The 13,273-nt window shown below is 54.8% G+C and overlaps 1 protein-coding gene across 1 annotated transcript in view; it reads left to right on the forward strand.

Annotated features, from left to right (window-relative positions):
• Positions 1–13,273, forward strand: part of NFIC (nuclear factor I C) — a 103,687-nt gene that overhangs the window by 61,279 nt on the left and 29,135 nt on the right. The window contains 2 exon segments of the mRNA XM_017847971.1: positions 4,674–4,745; positions 12,901–13,247. Of these exon segments, the coding sequence (XP_017703460.1) occupies positions 4,674–4,745; positions 12,901–13,247 (419 nt within the window).

Below are 13,273 nucleotides of genomic sequence, written 5' to 3' on the forward strand. Positions count from 1 at the left end.
TTTTTTTTTCCTTTTTTTGTTTTGAGATGGCGTCTCACTCTGTCACCCAAACTAGAGTGCAGTTGGTCCGATCTCGGCTCACTGCAACCTCCGCCTCCTGAGTTCAAGTGATTCTCCTGCCTAAGCCTCCTGAGTAGCTGGGATTACAGGCATGCACCACCACACCCAACTAATTTTTTTTTTTTTTGAAGACAGAGTCTCACTCTGTCACCCAGACTGGAGTGCAGTGGCGCAGTCTCGGCTCACTGCAAGCTCTGCCTCCCGGGTTCACACCATTCTCCTGCCTCAGCCTCCCCAGCAACTGGGACTACAGGCGTCCGCCACCACGCCCAGCTAATTTTTTTGTATTTTTAGTAGAGACGGGGTTTCATTGTGTTAGCCAGGATGGTCTCGACCTCCTGACCTCATGATCCACCCGACTCAGCCTCCCAAAGTGCTGGAATTACAGGTGTGAGCCACTGCGCCCGGCCCCAACTAATTTTTTTATTTTTAGTAGAGGTGAGGTTTCACCACGTTGGTCAGGATGGTCTCGAACGCCTGACCTCTTGATCCACCTACGTGGGCCTCCCATAGTGCTGGGAATACAGGCGTGAGCCACTGCGCCTGGCCAATGTTTCATTCATTACCATCTTGTCCCTCATAAATAGCTTCCAAGAGAGGGTGCTATAGCTGTGTCCATTTCACAGATGAGTAGAGTGAGGCATGGATGCATCTGAGACCCCACTCCCTGGCTGCCCAAATTGGAAGCTCATGCTGGGAGCCACCGTGGGGGCCTGGCACTTAGTAGGTGCCCAAGAAACATTCTCGCTTCCCAGGGAAACATCCGGACGCCAGCTGGACACTGCAGCCTGCTGAGTCCATGTGGGCTCTGGTTCCAGAAGAGGGTCCTGTGCCCACAGCCTGGAGCCCAGACGGCCGGCTGCCCAGGCTGGGCCCTTCCCAACATCATGGCCACCGGTGCCCAGCCTTGAGGCAGTCCAAACGGAACTGGCCAGCTCCGAGGGGCCGCTGGCTGCCCCAGCCTGGGATCGGCTGCAGGGCTCGGGGCCGAGCTGGGCACACTCCCCTCGGCTGCTGTCTGGCCCAGTTGGCCACGGCTAGGGCAGCCTCGCTGGAGGAAGGGCTTCTCTCATCTGCTCCTCTGTTTCCTGATGAGGAAACTGAGGCACCGGGCCTTGCTCCTGTGCTGTTTATGGCACCTTTGGTCGTGGCAATCAGTGGGTGCTGGACACACAGTGTGTGCAAAGCCGTTAGCACAGTGCCAGGCTAACTCCGGAGGCTCCGTGCGCCAGGAAATATCATTGCTTTGACCATTCCCACGGCAACCCTGAGAGTGGTCTCCATGTATTTTCTTTCATTTATTTATTTATCTATTTATTTTTGAGACAGAGTCTCGCTCTGTCGCCCAGGCTGGAGTGCAGTGGCATGATCTCGGCTCACTGCAAGCTCCGCCTCCCGGGTTCACGCCGTTCTCCTGCCTCAGCCTCCTGAGTAGCTGGGACTACAGGCGCCCGCCACTTCGCCCGGCTAGTTTTTTGTATTTTTAGTAGAGACGGGGTTTTACCGTTTTAGCCACGATGATCTCGATCTCCTGACCTCGTGATCCGCCCGCTTCAGCCTCCCAAAGTGCTGGGATTACAGGCGTGAGCCACCGCCCCCAGCCGATTTATTTTTTTAAAACAAGGTCTTGCTCTGTCACTCAGGCTGGAGTGCAGTGGCATGATCACAGCTCACTGCACCGTCGACCTCCCAGGCTCAAGTGATCCTCCTGAGTAGCTGGGACTACAGGCATCTGCCACCATGTCCAGCTAATTTTTTTCTTTTTCTTTTTTTATGAAATGGAGTTTTGCTCTTGTCGCCCAGACTGGAGTGCAGTAATGGCACGATCTCAGCTCACCGCAACCTCCACCTCCCAGGTTCAAGCAATTCTCCTGCCTCAGCCTCCCAAGTAACTGGGATTACAGGCATGCGCCACTATGCCCAGCTAATTTTGTATTTTTAGTAGAGACAGGGTTTCACCATGTCGGTCAGGCTGTTCTTGAACTCCTGACCTCAAGTGAACTGCCCGCCTCGGCCTCCCAAAGTGCTGGGATTACAGGAGTGAGCCACCGTGCCTGGCCTATTTTGTGTGTGTGTGTGTGTGTTTTGTAAAAACAGGGTCTCACTGTGTTGCCCTGGCTGGTCTCGAACTCCTGGCCTCAAGTGATCCTCCTGCTTCGGCCTCCCAAAGTGCAGAGATTACAGGCGTGAGCTACTGTGCCACTACCCCTGGCTTAATCATCATCTCATTTTGTGGATGAGGAAACTCAGGCCTTGAAAGGAAAGTGACCTGCTCAGGAACACAGAGACCCGGGGGGCTCTCAGAGACAGTATTGGGCTCAGGTGTCTGATCCCAGCACAAAGCTGGATAAAATAACCCTGGTGAAAAAGCCCATCGCGGGGCCTGGGAGGGAGAACACTGCTCATGGTTCTGACCCGTAGCTTTCCTTGTCTATGAAATGGATACAGCCAGGCACGGTGGCTCACGCTTGTAATCCCAGCACTTTGGGAGGCCAAGGCAGGTGGATCACTTGAGGTCAGGAGTTCAAGACCAGCCTGACCAACATGGTGAAACCCCGTGTCTACTAAAAATACAAACATTAGCCGGGCGTGATGGCAAATGCCTGTAATCCCAGCTACTCTGGAGGCTGAGGCAGGAAAATCACTTGAACCAGGGAGGCAGAGGTTACAGCGAGCTGCGATCGCACCACTGCACTCCAGCCTGGCAGACAGAGTGAGACCCTGTCTCAAAAAAATTATCAAAAAATAAAAGAAATAGAAGAAAGTAATAACAGGGCGGATTCTCTCGTGATTGAAGTCTCCAAATGCCCTCACGTGCCTCAGGAGGATGCTCTCCTCACTACCTCCCAGCTCTGATAAGGCCTGGGCAATGTTTGTGCCATGTGGAAGATGAGAAACAGGCTCAGGCCAGTTAGGCAACTTGCCTGAGGTCACACAGCAATTGCATCCTGGCCTTGGGGTCTGGCTGGTGGGCCGGAGGAGCATGTCACTTCCTGCGGCCTTCGATGTTGGTTCCTGCCACCTTTGTCTTTGACCTGGGCGATGCATGAGTGGGGCCGGGGAAGGGGGTCTGCCTGGCTGGGCTTGTCCACCTGCCCCCCAGCTTCAGCCCTCCGTGGAGGGGTCAGGGCTCCAGAGGGGGCGGATGTGACTCGTCCTGCATCCAGGCTGCCAGAGCTGATAACGCTGAGCTCAGCGTCTGTCTGCCTGCGCGTCTGCCAAGGAACCTGATTATTTTTAGATAAGATGGAGGGGCAGGCGCCGGGGCAGAGGGACACCCAACCCGGGCGGGCGGTGGGGGCGTCGCCATCACAGAGACCACCCCTCAGCCTCTTCTCTCCGGGGTCTCTGAATGGCAACCCAGGACTAACAGTCGGGTCCCTGGGACTACAGGGGCAAGAGGCTGAGGCTAAGGGACCTGATGTCTCCAGGACTCACCTCTCTGGTCCTCAGTTTCCCCGTCTGTAAAACGGGCACAGTGATAGACCTCCCGCATAGGGCTGAGGCGGAGCTGAATGACTGAACCTCATTTTATTTTATTTATTTATTTATTTTGAGATGGAACCTTGCTCTTGTCACCCAGACTGGAGTGCAGCGGCATGATCTCCACTTGCTGCAACCTCTGCTTCCCGGGTTCAAGTGATTCTCCTGACTCAGCCTCCGCAGTAGCTGGGATTACAGGACCGTGCTACCACGCCCGGCTAATTTTTGTATTTTTAGTAGAGACAGGGTTTCGCCATGTTGTCCAGGCTGGTCTCGAACTCCTGACCTCAAGTGATTTTCCTGCCTTGGCCTCCCAAAGTGCTGGGATTACAGGTGTGAGCCACTGTGCCTGGCCATTTTGTTTTTTGTTTGTTTGTTTGTTTAATTTTATTTTCTGAGATGGGGTCTTGCTATGTGACCCAGGCTGGCCTCCAACTCCAGTCGCCGAGCCTGGAGTGCAGTGGTGCAATCTTGGCTCACTGCAACCTCCGCCTCTGAGGTTAAAGTGATTCTTCTGCCTCAGCCTCCCGAGTAGCTGGGATTACAGGTCTGTGCCACCACACCTGGCTAGTTTTTGCACTTTTAGTAGAGATGGGGTTTCACCATGTTGGATAGTTTGGTCTCAAACTCCTGACCCCGACCTCGGGTGATCCGGCTCCCTTGGCCTCCCAAAGTGCTGGGAATACAGGCGTGAGCCACCACGCCTGGCCTGAACTTCGTTTTACAGATGAGGCTCAGAGAGGGCAAGTGACTTGCTCAGGGTCACACAGCAAGAAAGCAGCAGAGCGGGGATTTGAACGTCGGTCTGTTAAGACTCCAGATGTCTAAGTTCTTACCCATGACTGAGCCACCCCTGCAGAAGCAGAGGGCTCACCCCAGCATACAGGTACCCTGGCGCTCACAGGGGCCCGGCTGGTGTCTGCAGGGTGCCTGGCCAGATGTCCGTGACCCTCTAGGGCAGCAGCCAAGGGAAGGGCCCAAGCAGAGACCCCAGGGCCTGGGCGTGTTTCAGGGCCACTCTCTCCACAGCACTGGCCCAGCCCAGGACTGGAGCACCGGCATCAACACCTCATCTGCTCCTGGGGTGGGGTCTCTGTGACGTCACCAATGTTTCTTCCCTCTCTTTGCAGATGCAGAGCAGAGCGGCAGTCCCCGGGCGGGGATGGGCTCTGACCAGGAGGACAGCAAGCCCATCACGCTGGGTGAGTCTGGGGGCATCGTGGCGGTGAAGGGTGGACGGCACAGCCCTGTCCTTGTCTTTTATTTAGGAATCATTTGCTTGGCACCACTCATTTTACAGAGGAGCAGACTGAGGCTCAGAGAGGTTAAGGGGCCTGCCCAGAGGCGACCAGGGAGCTGGGTTGGAACCCACGACTCTTGAGCTCCCAGCTTCTGGGCTCTGAGGTGCTCAGCCCATGGGAGACCCCGGAGGGTTCTATAGTCCCATGGGATGTTTGGGGGTTTTTGTTTGTTTTGTTTCGTTTTCATTCATTTATTTGAGAGGGAGTCTCGCTCTGTCACCCAGGCTGGAGTGCAGTGGCGCGATCTCAGCTCACTGCAACCTCCGCCTCCCGGGTTCAAGTGATTCACCTGCCTCGGTCTCCCAAGTAGCTGGGATTACAGGTACGCGCCACCACGCCCAGCTAATTTTTGTATTTTTAGTAGAGACGGGGTTTCTCCATGTTCGCCAGGTTGGTCTTGAACTCCTGATCTCAGGTGATCCACCTACCTCAGCCTCCCAAAGTGCTGGGATTACAGGCGTGAGCCACCGCGCCCAGCCTGTTTGTCTTAGAAACAGTCTCACTCTGCTGCCTAGGCTGGAGTGCGGTGACACCATCCTAGCTCACTGCAGCCTGGACCAGCTGAGCTCAAGCAATCCTCCCATCTCAGCTCAAGTAGCTGGGACTACAGGTGTGCGCCACTGTGCCTGGCTATTTTTTTTTTTTTTTTTTTTTTTTGAGATGGAGTCTCGCTCTGTTGCCCAGGCTGGAGTGCAGTGGTGCGATCTCAGCTCACTGCAAACTCTGCCTCCTGGGTTCACGCCATTCTTCTGCCTCAGCCTCCCGAGTAGCTGGGACTACAGGTGCCCCATCACCACGGCTGGCTAATTTTTGTATTTTTAGTAGAGATGGGATTTCACCATGTTGGCCCGGCTGGTCTCAAACTCCTGACCTCGTGATCCACCTGCCTGGGCCTCCCAAAGTGCTGGGATTACAGGCGTGAGCCACCGCACCTGATTTTTTAACATTTTTTTGTTTTTGTAGAGACAAAGTCTCACTATGTTGCTCAGACTGGTCTCAAACTTCTGAGCTCAAGTGATCCTCCTGCCTTGGCTTCCCAAAGCGCTGGGATCACAGGTGTGAGCCGCCACACCAGCCCTCATGGGATGTCTTCATAGATGGGTAGGACAGTGTAATTCTATGTTGTAGGGATAGGAAGTGGGTACTTTTAGCTCACCTAGACCAGAGCAGTCACTTCCATCCTCGCCCCCAGCTCCTGCCCTTGTCCCCCACCGGTTGTCTTTCTCACTATGGCCAGAGGACGCCTGTGAGCCCCCAAGTCAGGGCCCATCCCTCTTCTGCCCACAGCCCTCCACAGCCCTCCACGGCTCCCACCTCTCTTGAGGTAAAAGCCCAGGTCCTCCCTGTGGCCCACAGGGCCCTACACAGCCTGTCCCCACCCCGCCCTGTCCTCCCCTCCTCCCTTTCTCCCCCTTGCCCACTCCCAGCCACACAGACCTCCTCGCTGTTCCTCCAGTGCACCAGGCCCAGTTCTGCCTCACGGCCGTTGCACATTCCGTTCCCTCTGTCTAAACAGCTAACTAACTGCTCACTTGCTCTCTCCAGATCTCCCCTGGTCTCAGCTCAAATGCCCCCTTCTCAGAGAGGTCTACCCTGAGCTCCTTCACCTCACGCAGCTTCTGGCCACCCTCAATCTCAGCCCTCTGTTTTCTCTCCTTCAGAGGAAGTTAGTGATTGCCTATGGATTTGCTGAGTTGCTTAGTGACTGTATGGGTGTTTGCTCATCTCCCCGGTGGAACGTCACCTCCTCGAGGGCAGAGAGGCTTTGTCTGTCTAGATCTCTGTTGTGCCCTCAGGGCTTAGAATGGGGCCTGGTGCAGAGTGGGTGCTCAATAAATATTTGTAGAAAGAAAGGAAGGAGAGGGATGAAGCAGAGAGAAAAAGAGATAAGAGAGGATGTGTGAGGACAGGAAAGAGGAGAGATGAAAAAGAAGGAAGGGGCTGGGTGCGGTGGCTCACACCTGTAATCCCAGCACTTTGGGAGGCCGAGGCAGGCAGATCACCTGAGGTCAGGAGTTCAAGACCAGCCTGACCAACATGGCGAAACCATGTCTCTACTAAAAATACAAAAATTAGCCGGGCATGGCGGTGCACACCTATAATCCCAGCTACTCGGGAGGCTGAGGCAGGAGAATCGCTTGAACCCAGGAGGCAGAGGTTGTGGTGAGCCAAGATTGTGCAGCCTGGGTGACACAACAAGACTCTGTTTCAAAAAAAAAAAAAAAAAAAGGGCAGGGTGTGGGGGCTCATGCCTGTAATCCTAGCACTCTGGGAGGCCGAGGCGGGTGGATCACCTGAGGTCAGGAGTTTGAGACCAGCCTGATCAACATGGAGAAACCACGTCTCTACTAAATATACAAAAATTAACCAGGCGTGGAGGCACATGCCTGTGATGCCAGCTACCCAGGAGGCTGAGGCAGGATAATTGCTTGAACCCAGTGAGCTGAGATTGCGCCATTGCACTCCAGTCTGGGCAATAAGAGTAAAGACTCCGTCTCAAAAAAAAAAAAAGAAAAAGCAGGAAGGGACCAGGGTGCGGTGGCTCACACCTGTAATCCCAGCACTTTGGGAGGCCGAGTTGGGCGGATGACCTGAGGTCAGGAGTTCAAGACCAGCATTGAACATGGCGAAAGCTAGAATGGTTCAAGCTTGGCGAAACCATCGCTTGAACCCGGGAGGCGGAGGTTGCAGAGCCTAGATCACGCCACTGCATTCCAGCCCGGGGGACAGAGTGAGACTCTGTCTCAAAAAAAAAAAAAAAAAAAAAAAGGAAAGGAAAGGAAAAGAAGGAAGGAAGAGAAAGCGAGTGGGTGAGGCGTCCTTCTTGGAAGGACCGGAACAGGCGTGCACAGGGAGGCTGAAAGGTTCCCGGAGGTTCACAGGCCTGAGGCCACTCCTCACTGGCCCCTGGTGACTCCTCTGTCTGTGACCCGGGTCCTCCTCGGCCTCCTGTGATCCCCAGACGCCTTTCTCCAAGCCAGATGTTGGAGGGAGGTGGGGGGCAACGGCGCTTGACCTGGTCCCCTGGGGAGCTTGGGCGTCTGGTAGAGGAAATCACGTCCTCCCAGCTCGCCAGGGAGTCCCCCAGAGATGGAGCATAGCAGGCGCTGCACAAACAGGAAACCCCGGTGGGGGGAGGCGGAGGGGGCGTGCTGACACCAGCTGGCCAGCTGGGTCAGCAGGAAACAGCTCTGGCCACTTCTTCTGGACACTTGGGGGCCACCGCTCTGTCCTCCTCAGAATGTGTGGCCCTGAACCTCCCAGCACGCGGCAGGGTTCACTGTCTTCACTCAGCAAATGACTGTAACAGGGGGCCGGGTGTGATGGCTCAAGCCTGCAATCCCAGCACTTTGGGAAGTCGAAGCAGGAAGATCGCTTGAGCCCAGGAGTTCAAGACTAGCCTGGGTAGTATAGCAAGACCCTATCTCTACCAAAAAAAAAAAAAAAAAAAAATTAGCCAAGCATGGAGGTACATGCCTGTAATCCCAGCTACTTGGGAGGCTGAGGCAGGAGGATCACTTGAGCCCAGGAGTTTGAGACCAGCCTGGGTAACACAGCAAGACCCTATCTCTACAAAACGTAATAATAATAATGCAAAATTTAGCCCAGCATGGTGGTGCGTGCCTGTAGTCCCAGCTACTTGGGAGGCTGAGGTAGAAGCATCGCTTGAGCCCAGGAGTTTGAGGCTGCAGTGAGCTATGATTGCACCACTGCACTCCAGCCTGGGCAACAGAGCAAAACTCTGTCTCTAAAAAAGAAAGGAAAGATTGTACCAGGGGGACTGGCGGGGGTTTGGGTCTGCAGAATTGGACACAGCCATGAGCTCCCTGCAGCCCGTGCTGCCCCCTGGGGGGCGGGAGAGGAACTGCTCCCACCGCCACCCAAAGGCCAAGAGCCTGTCCCACCTACAAACGGACCAGACTCCCTGGCTCTTTCCGTTCCAACCCTGCTGGCCTGCAACTTGCCAAGTGCGTTTCAACCCGGGGGCCTTTGCACGGGCTGTTCCCAGTGCCGGGAACATCGTGGCCCTCAGGAAGGCGATGAAACATCATCCACATCAGAGAAGCCAACAGTCACGGGGCGGTTGCCAGGCGCTGTTCTCGGAGCTTTGCAGATTTTAACAAGTTCCTTCCTCTTATCCAGTCTCATCTTGAGGTCTTTGTAAAATGCTACCATCTCGGCCAGGCTTTCTCTGAGCCCTGGGTGTAAAGTAGCCTCCCTCCCCACCCTAGCTGGTTCCCCACCGGCCGCCTGCCTTACCACAGGCTGATGCACCTCGCATTTGACTTAATGAACTTTTAATTTGTAGTAAAATGTACATAATGTACAATGTATCATTTTAACCATTTTTAAGTGTCCAAGTCAAAGTGCACTAAGTACATTCACCTCTATCTAATTCCAGAACATTTCTTTTTCCCCCCAGGCTGGAGTGCAGTGGCGCAATCTCAGCACACTGCAACCTCCACCTTCCTGGTTCAAGCAATTCTCATGCCTCAGCCTCCCGAGTAGCTGGGATCATAGGCACATGCCACCACACCCAGCTAATTTTTGTATTTTTAGTAGAGACAGAGTTTCACCACGTTGGCCAGGCTGGTCTTGAACTCTTGATCTCAAGTGATTCTCTCACCTCAGCCTTCCAAAGTGCTGGAATTAAAGATGTGAACCGCTGAGCCCAGCCTAATTCCAGAACATTTCATCCCCCCTAAAAGAAACCCCGTCCCCATCAGCCACCACTCCCCATCTCCTCTCCCAGCCCTGGTGCCCACGTATCCCCTTCCTGTCTCTGTGGCTTGGCCTGTCCTGGATATTTCAGAGAAATGGCTCACACCTGTAATCCCAACACTTTGGGAGGCCAAGGCGGGTGGATCATGAGGTCAGGAGTTTGAGACCAGCTGGACCAAGATGGTGAAATCCTGACTCTACTAAAAATACAAAAATTAGCCAGGTGTGGTGGTAGGTACCTGTAATCCCAGCTATTTGGGAGGCTGAGGCAGGAGAATCGCTTGAACCTGGGAGGCAGAGGTTGCATTGAGCCGAGATTGCGCCACTGCACTCCAGCCTGGGCGACAGAGTGAGACTCTATCTCAAAAAAAAAAAAAAGACATAGCATCACACGCTGTGTGGCCTTTTGTATCTGGCGTCCCTCATTGAATGATGTCCTCAAGGTGCATCCATGTTGTACCCTGTGTCAGAGCCTCGTTCTTTTATTTTTATTTACCTTTTTTGAGACAAAGTCTCATTCTCATGCCCAGGTTGGAGTGCAACGGCGTGATCTCGGCCTGTAGCTGGGACTACAGGCGCCCGCCACCACGCCCGGCTAATTTTTGTATTTTTAGTAGAGATGGGGTTTCACCATGTTGGCCAGGCTGGTCTTGAACTCCTGAGCCCAGGTGATCCACCCGCCTCCGCCTCCCAAAGTGCTGGGATTACAGGCGTGAGCCACCACTACTGCACCCAGCCCAGGTCCTCATTCTTTTTCCTTTTTTTTTTTTTTGAGACAGAGTCTTGCTCTGTCACCCAGGCTGGAGTGCAGTGGTGAAATCATAGCTCACTGCAGCCTCGATCTCCAAGGGTCAAGCAATCCTCCCACCTCGGTCTCCCAAGTAGCTGGGACTACAGGTATGCACCACCATGCCCGGCTAATTTTTGTACTTTTTGTAGGGATGGGGTTTCGCCATGTTGCCCAGGCTGTTCTCAAACTCCGGGGCTCAAGTGATCCACCCACCTCAGCTTCCCAAAGTGCTGGAACTACAGGCACACGCCACCATACCCAGCTAATTTTCCTATTTTTTGTAGACACAAGGTTTCGCCATGTCGCCCAGGCTGATCTCAAACCCGTGAGCTCACGAGATCCGCCCACCTCAGCTTCCCAAAGTGCTGGGATTACAGGCATGAGCCACCACACCCAGCATCCTTTTCACAGCTGAGTCCTATTCCAGTGTATGGATAGACCACGCTGAGTTTCTCTCTTCATCTTTTGAAGGGGTATTTGGGTGGCTTTCCAGTTTGAGCTGTGAAGAGTGCTGCTAGGAACACTCGTGGACTTTTGCTGACCTATTAATCTTGGCTGCTGTCTGTCGCTCGCACTGGACTTTGAGTCTCACGGGGGCGACTGCTTCTGCCTGTATTATCTCCTGCTGTGTCGGGGCCCAGCTCAGAACCAGACACTGTGGATGCTTAGTAAACACCTGTTGAGTCCATGAATCCCTCCTACAAGGGCGTCCGAAGGCAGGACAGGGCTGTCCCCAAGCTATCTGAGGTTGGCCAAGGCTCCCGACCTCTCGGGGACAACTTCGATTTCCAAATCTGTGAAATGGGTCCAAACCACTCCAGTTAAGAGAGGACGATCTCCCTTCCTTTGACATTAGGTAGGAGCGGTGCTGGGGACACGGGGTGGGGAGTTTAACTGCGGCTTGTGGACCCCCATTCAGCTCCCCATTTTAACTGACCCATTGCTGGGTGCCAAGCTCTGGTCTAGGTATGAAGGACACTGCAGGGTTGGGGCAGACAGAAATCCCTGCCCACACAGACCTCCCAGTCTGGAGGGGAGAACAACAAGAAGCCAGAGTATCTCGAAGGGTGACAGTGTGCAAAGCAAGCCAGTCGCCCCTCCCAGGCAGTTGGATGCAGACCTCAGGACAACCCCAACGGTGGGATTGATGGTTTCCACTTCTGCGATTAGGAAAACATGGAGGCTGAGAGAGGGAAAGTGACCTGCCCCAGATCATACACCGAGGCGGGTGATGGAGCCGATGGGAGCCCAGGTCTCCGCTCTCCACTCATTTTGGAGTGCAGTGGCCGGATCTCAGCTCACTGCAAGCTCCGCCTCCCGGGTTTACACCGTTCTGCCTCAGCCTCCTGAGTAGCTGGGACTATAGGTGCCCGCCACCACGCCCAGCTAATTTTTTGTATTTTTAATAGAGACAGGGTTTCACTGTGGTCTCAATCTCCTGACCTCATGATCCGCCTGCCTCAGCCTCCCAAAGTGCTGGGATTATAGGCATGAGCCACCATGCCCGGCCTCCACTTGTTTTTGTTTTTTTTTTTTTTTTTTGAGACGGAGTCTCGCTCTGTCGCCCAGGCTGGAGTGCAGTGACCGGATCTCAGCTCACTGCAAGCTCCGCCTCCCGGGTTTAAGCCATTCTCCTGCCTCAGCCTCCCGAGTAGCTGGGACTACAGGCGCCCGCCACCTCGCCCAGCTACCTCCACTCGTTTTTTAAGATGGGGTGTCGCTCTGTTTCCCAGGCTGGAGTGCAGTGGCACAACAATGGTTCATTGTGGCCTCCACCTCCCAGGCTCAAGTGATCCTCCTGCCTCAGCCTCCTGAGCATCTGGGACTATAGGCACGCACCACAACACCTGGCTAATTTTAACACCTTTTTTTTTTTTTGAGACGGAGTCTCGCTGTCACCCAGGCTGGAGTGCAGTGGCCGGATCTCAGCTCACTGCAAGCTCCGCCTCCTGGGTTCACGCCATTCTCCTGCCTCAGCCTCCGGAGTAGCTGGGACTACAGGTGCCGTCATCTCGCCTGGCTAGTTTTTTGTATTTTTTAGTAGAGATGGGGTTTCACCGTGTTAGCCAGGATGGTCTTGATCTCCTGACCTCATGATCCACCCGTCTCGGCCTCCCAAAGTGCTGGGATTACAGGCTTGAGCCACCGTGCCCGGCCAATTTTAACACTTTTTGTAGAGATGGGGTCTCACTGTGTTCCCCAGGCTGGTCTTGAACTCCTGAGCTCAAGCGATCCTCCTGCCTCGGCCTCCCACGGTGCTGGGATTCCAGGCGTGAGCCACCGCGCCCGGCCTGCTGTCCACTTGAAGGCAGTGTTCCACAGCGTGGGGGTCCCGGATGAAGGCTGTGTGAAGGCCCACGCGGGACAAGGGCCCCCCCATGGGGCCTTCTCCATCGGACTGGAGCTGTCATTCCCCCACTGCAGGAGATAGACAGGGTGAACACCCAGGCTCGGGCCAGCCCCAGGAGTCCAGGCAGCCCTGGAGTGTGGAGAAGGGAAATAGGCCCGGCTCAGCCCACTGACCCCACTGTCTTCCTGTTCCAGACACGACCGACTTCCAGGAGAGCTTTGTCACCTCTGGCGTGTTCAGCGTCACTGAGCTTATCCAAGTGTCCCGGAGTGAGTGTTCCCGTCAGCCCAGAGCTGGGTCCTGGAGAGGGGAGGGGGGCCGCAGGGAGGATGGAGCCCACCCCCTCACCCTACTCCTTGTCCTTTCCAGACACCCACTGTGTTACCAAGCCAAGGTTCCTAGAAAGGGAGGGGGCCAGGCCCTTCCCAGAGCCCAAGGTCAGGGCTCCCTCCCACCTCCCCAGGAAACAGAATCCAAATGCTGGATGGTAACTAAGGAACCTTCTGCCACAGCATCCCTCCTCCTCCCTGGGGCCTCCACTGTCCTGTCCCAGGAGACCCCAGAGGA

This window comes from Rhinopithecus bieti, unplaced genomic scaffold, assembly GCF_001698545.2.
Source record: "Rhinopithecus bieti isolate Rb0 unplaced genomic scaffold, ASM169854v2 scaffold_30687, whole genome shotgun sequence".
Classification (NCBI taxonomy): Eukaryota; Metazoa; Chordata; class Mammalia; order Primates; family Cercopithecidae; genus Rhinopithecus; species Rhinopithecus bieti.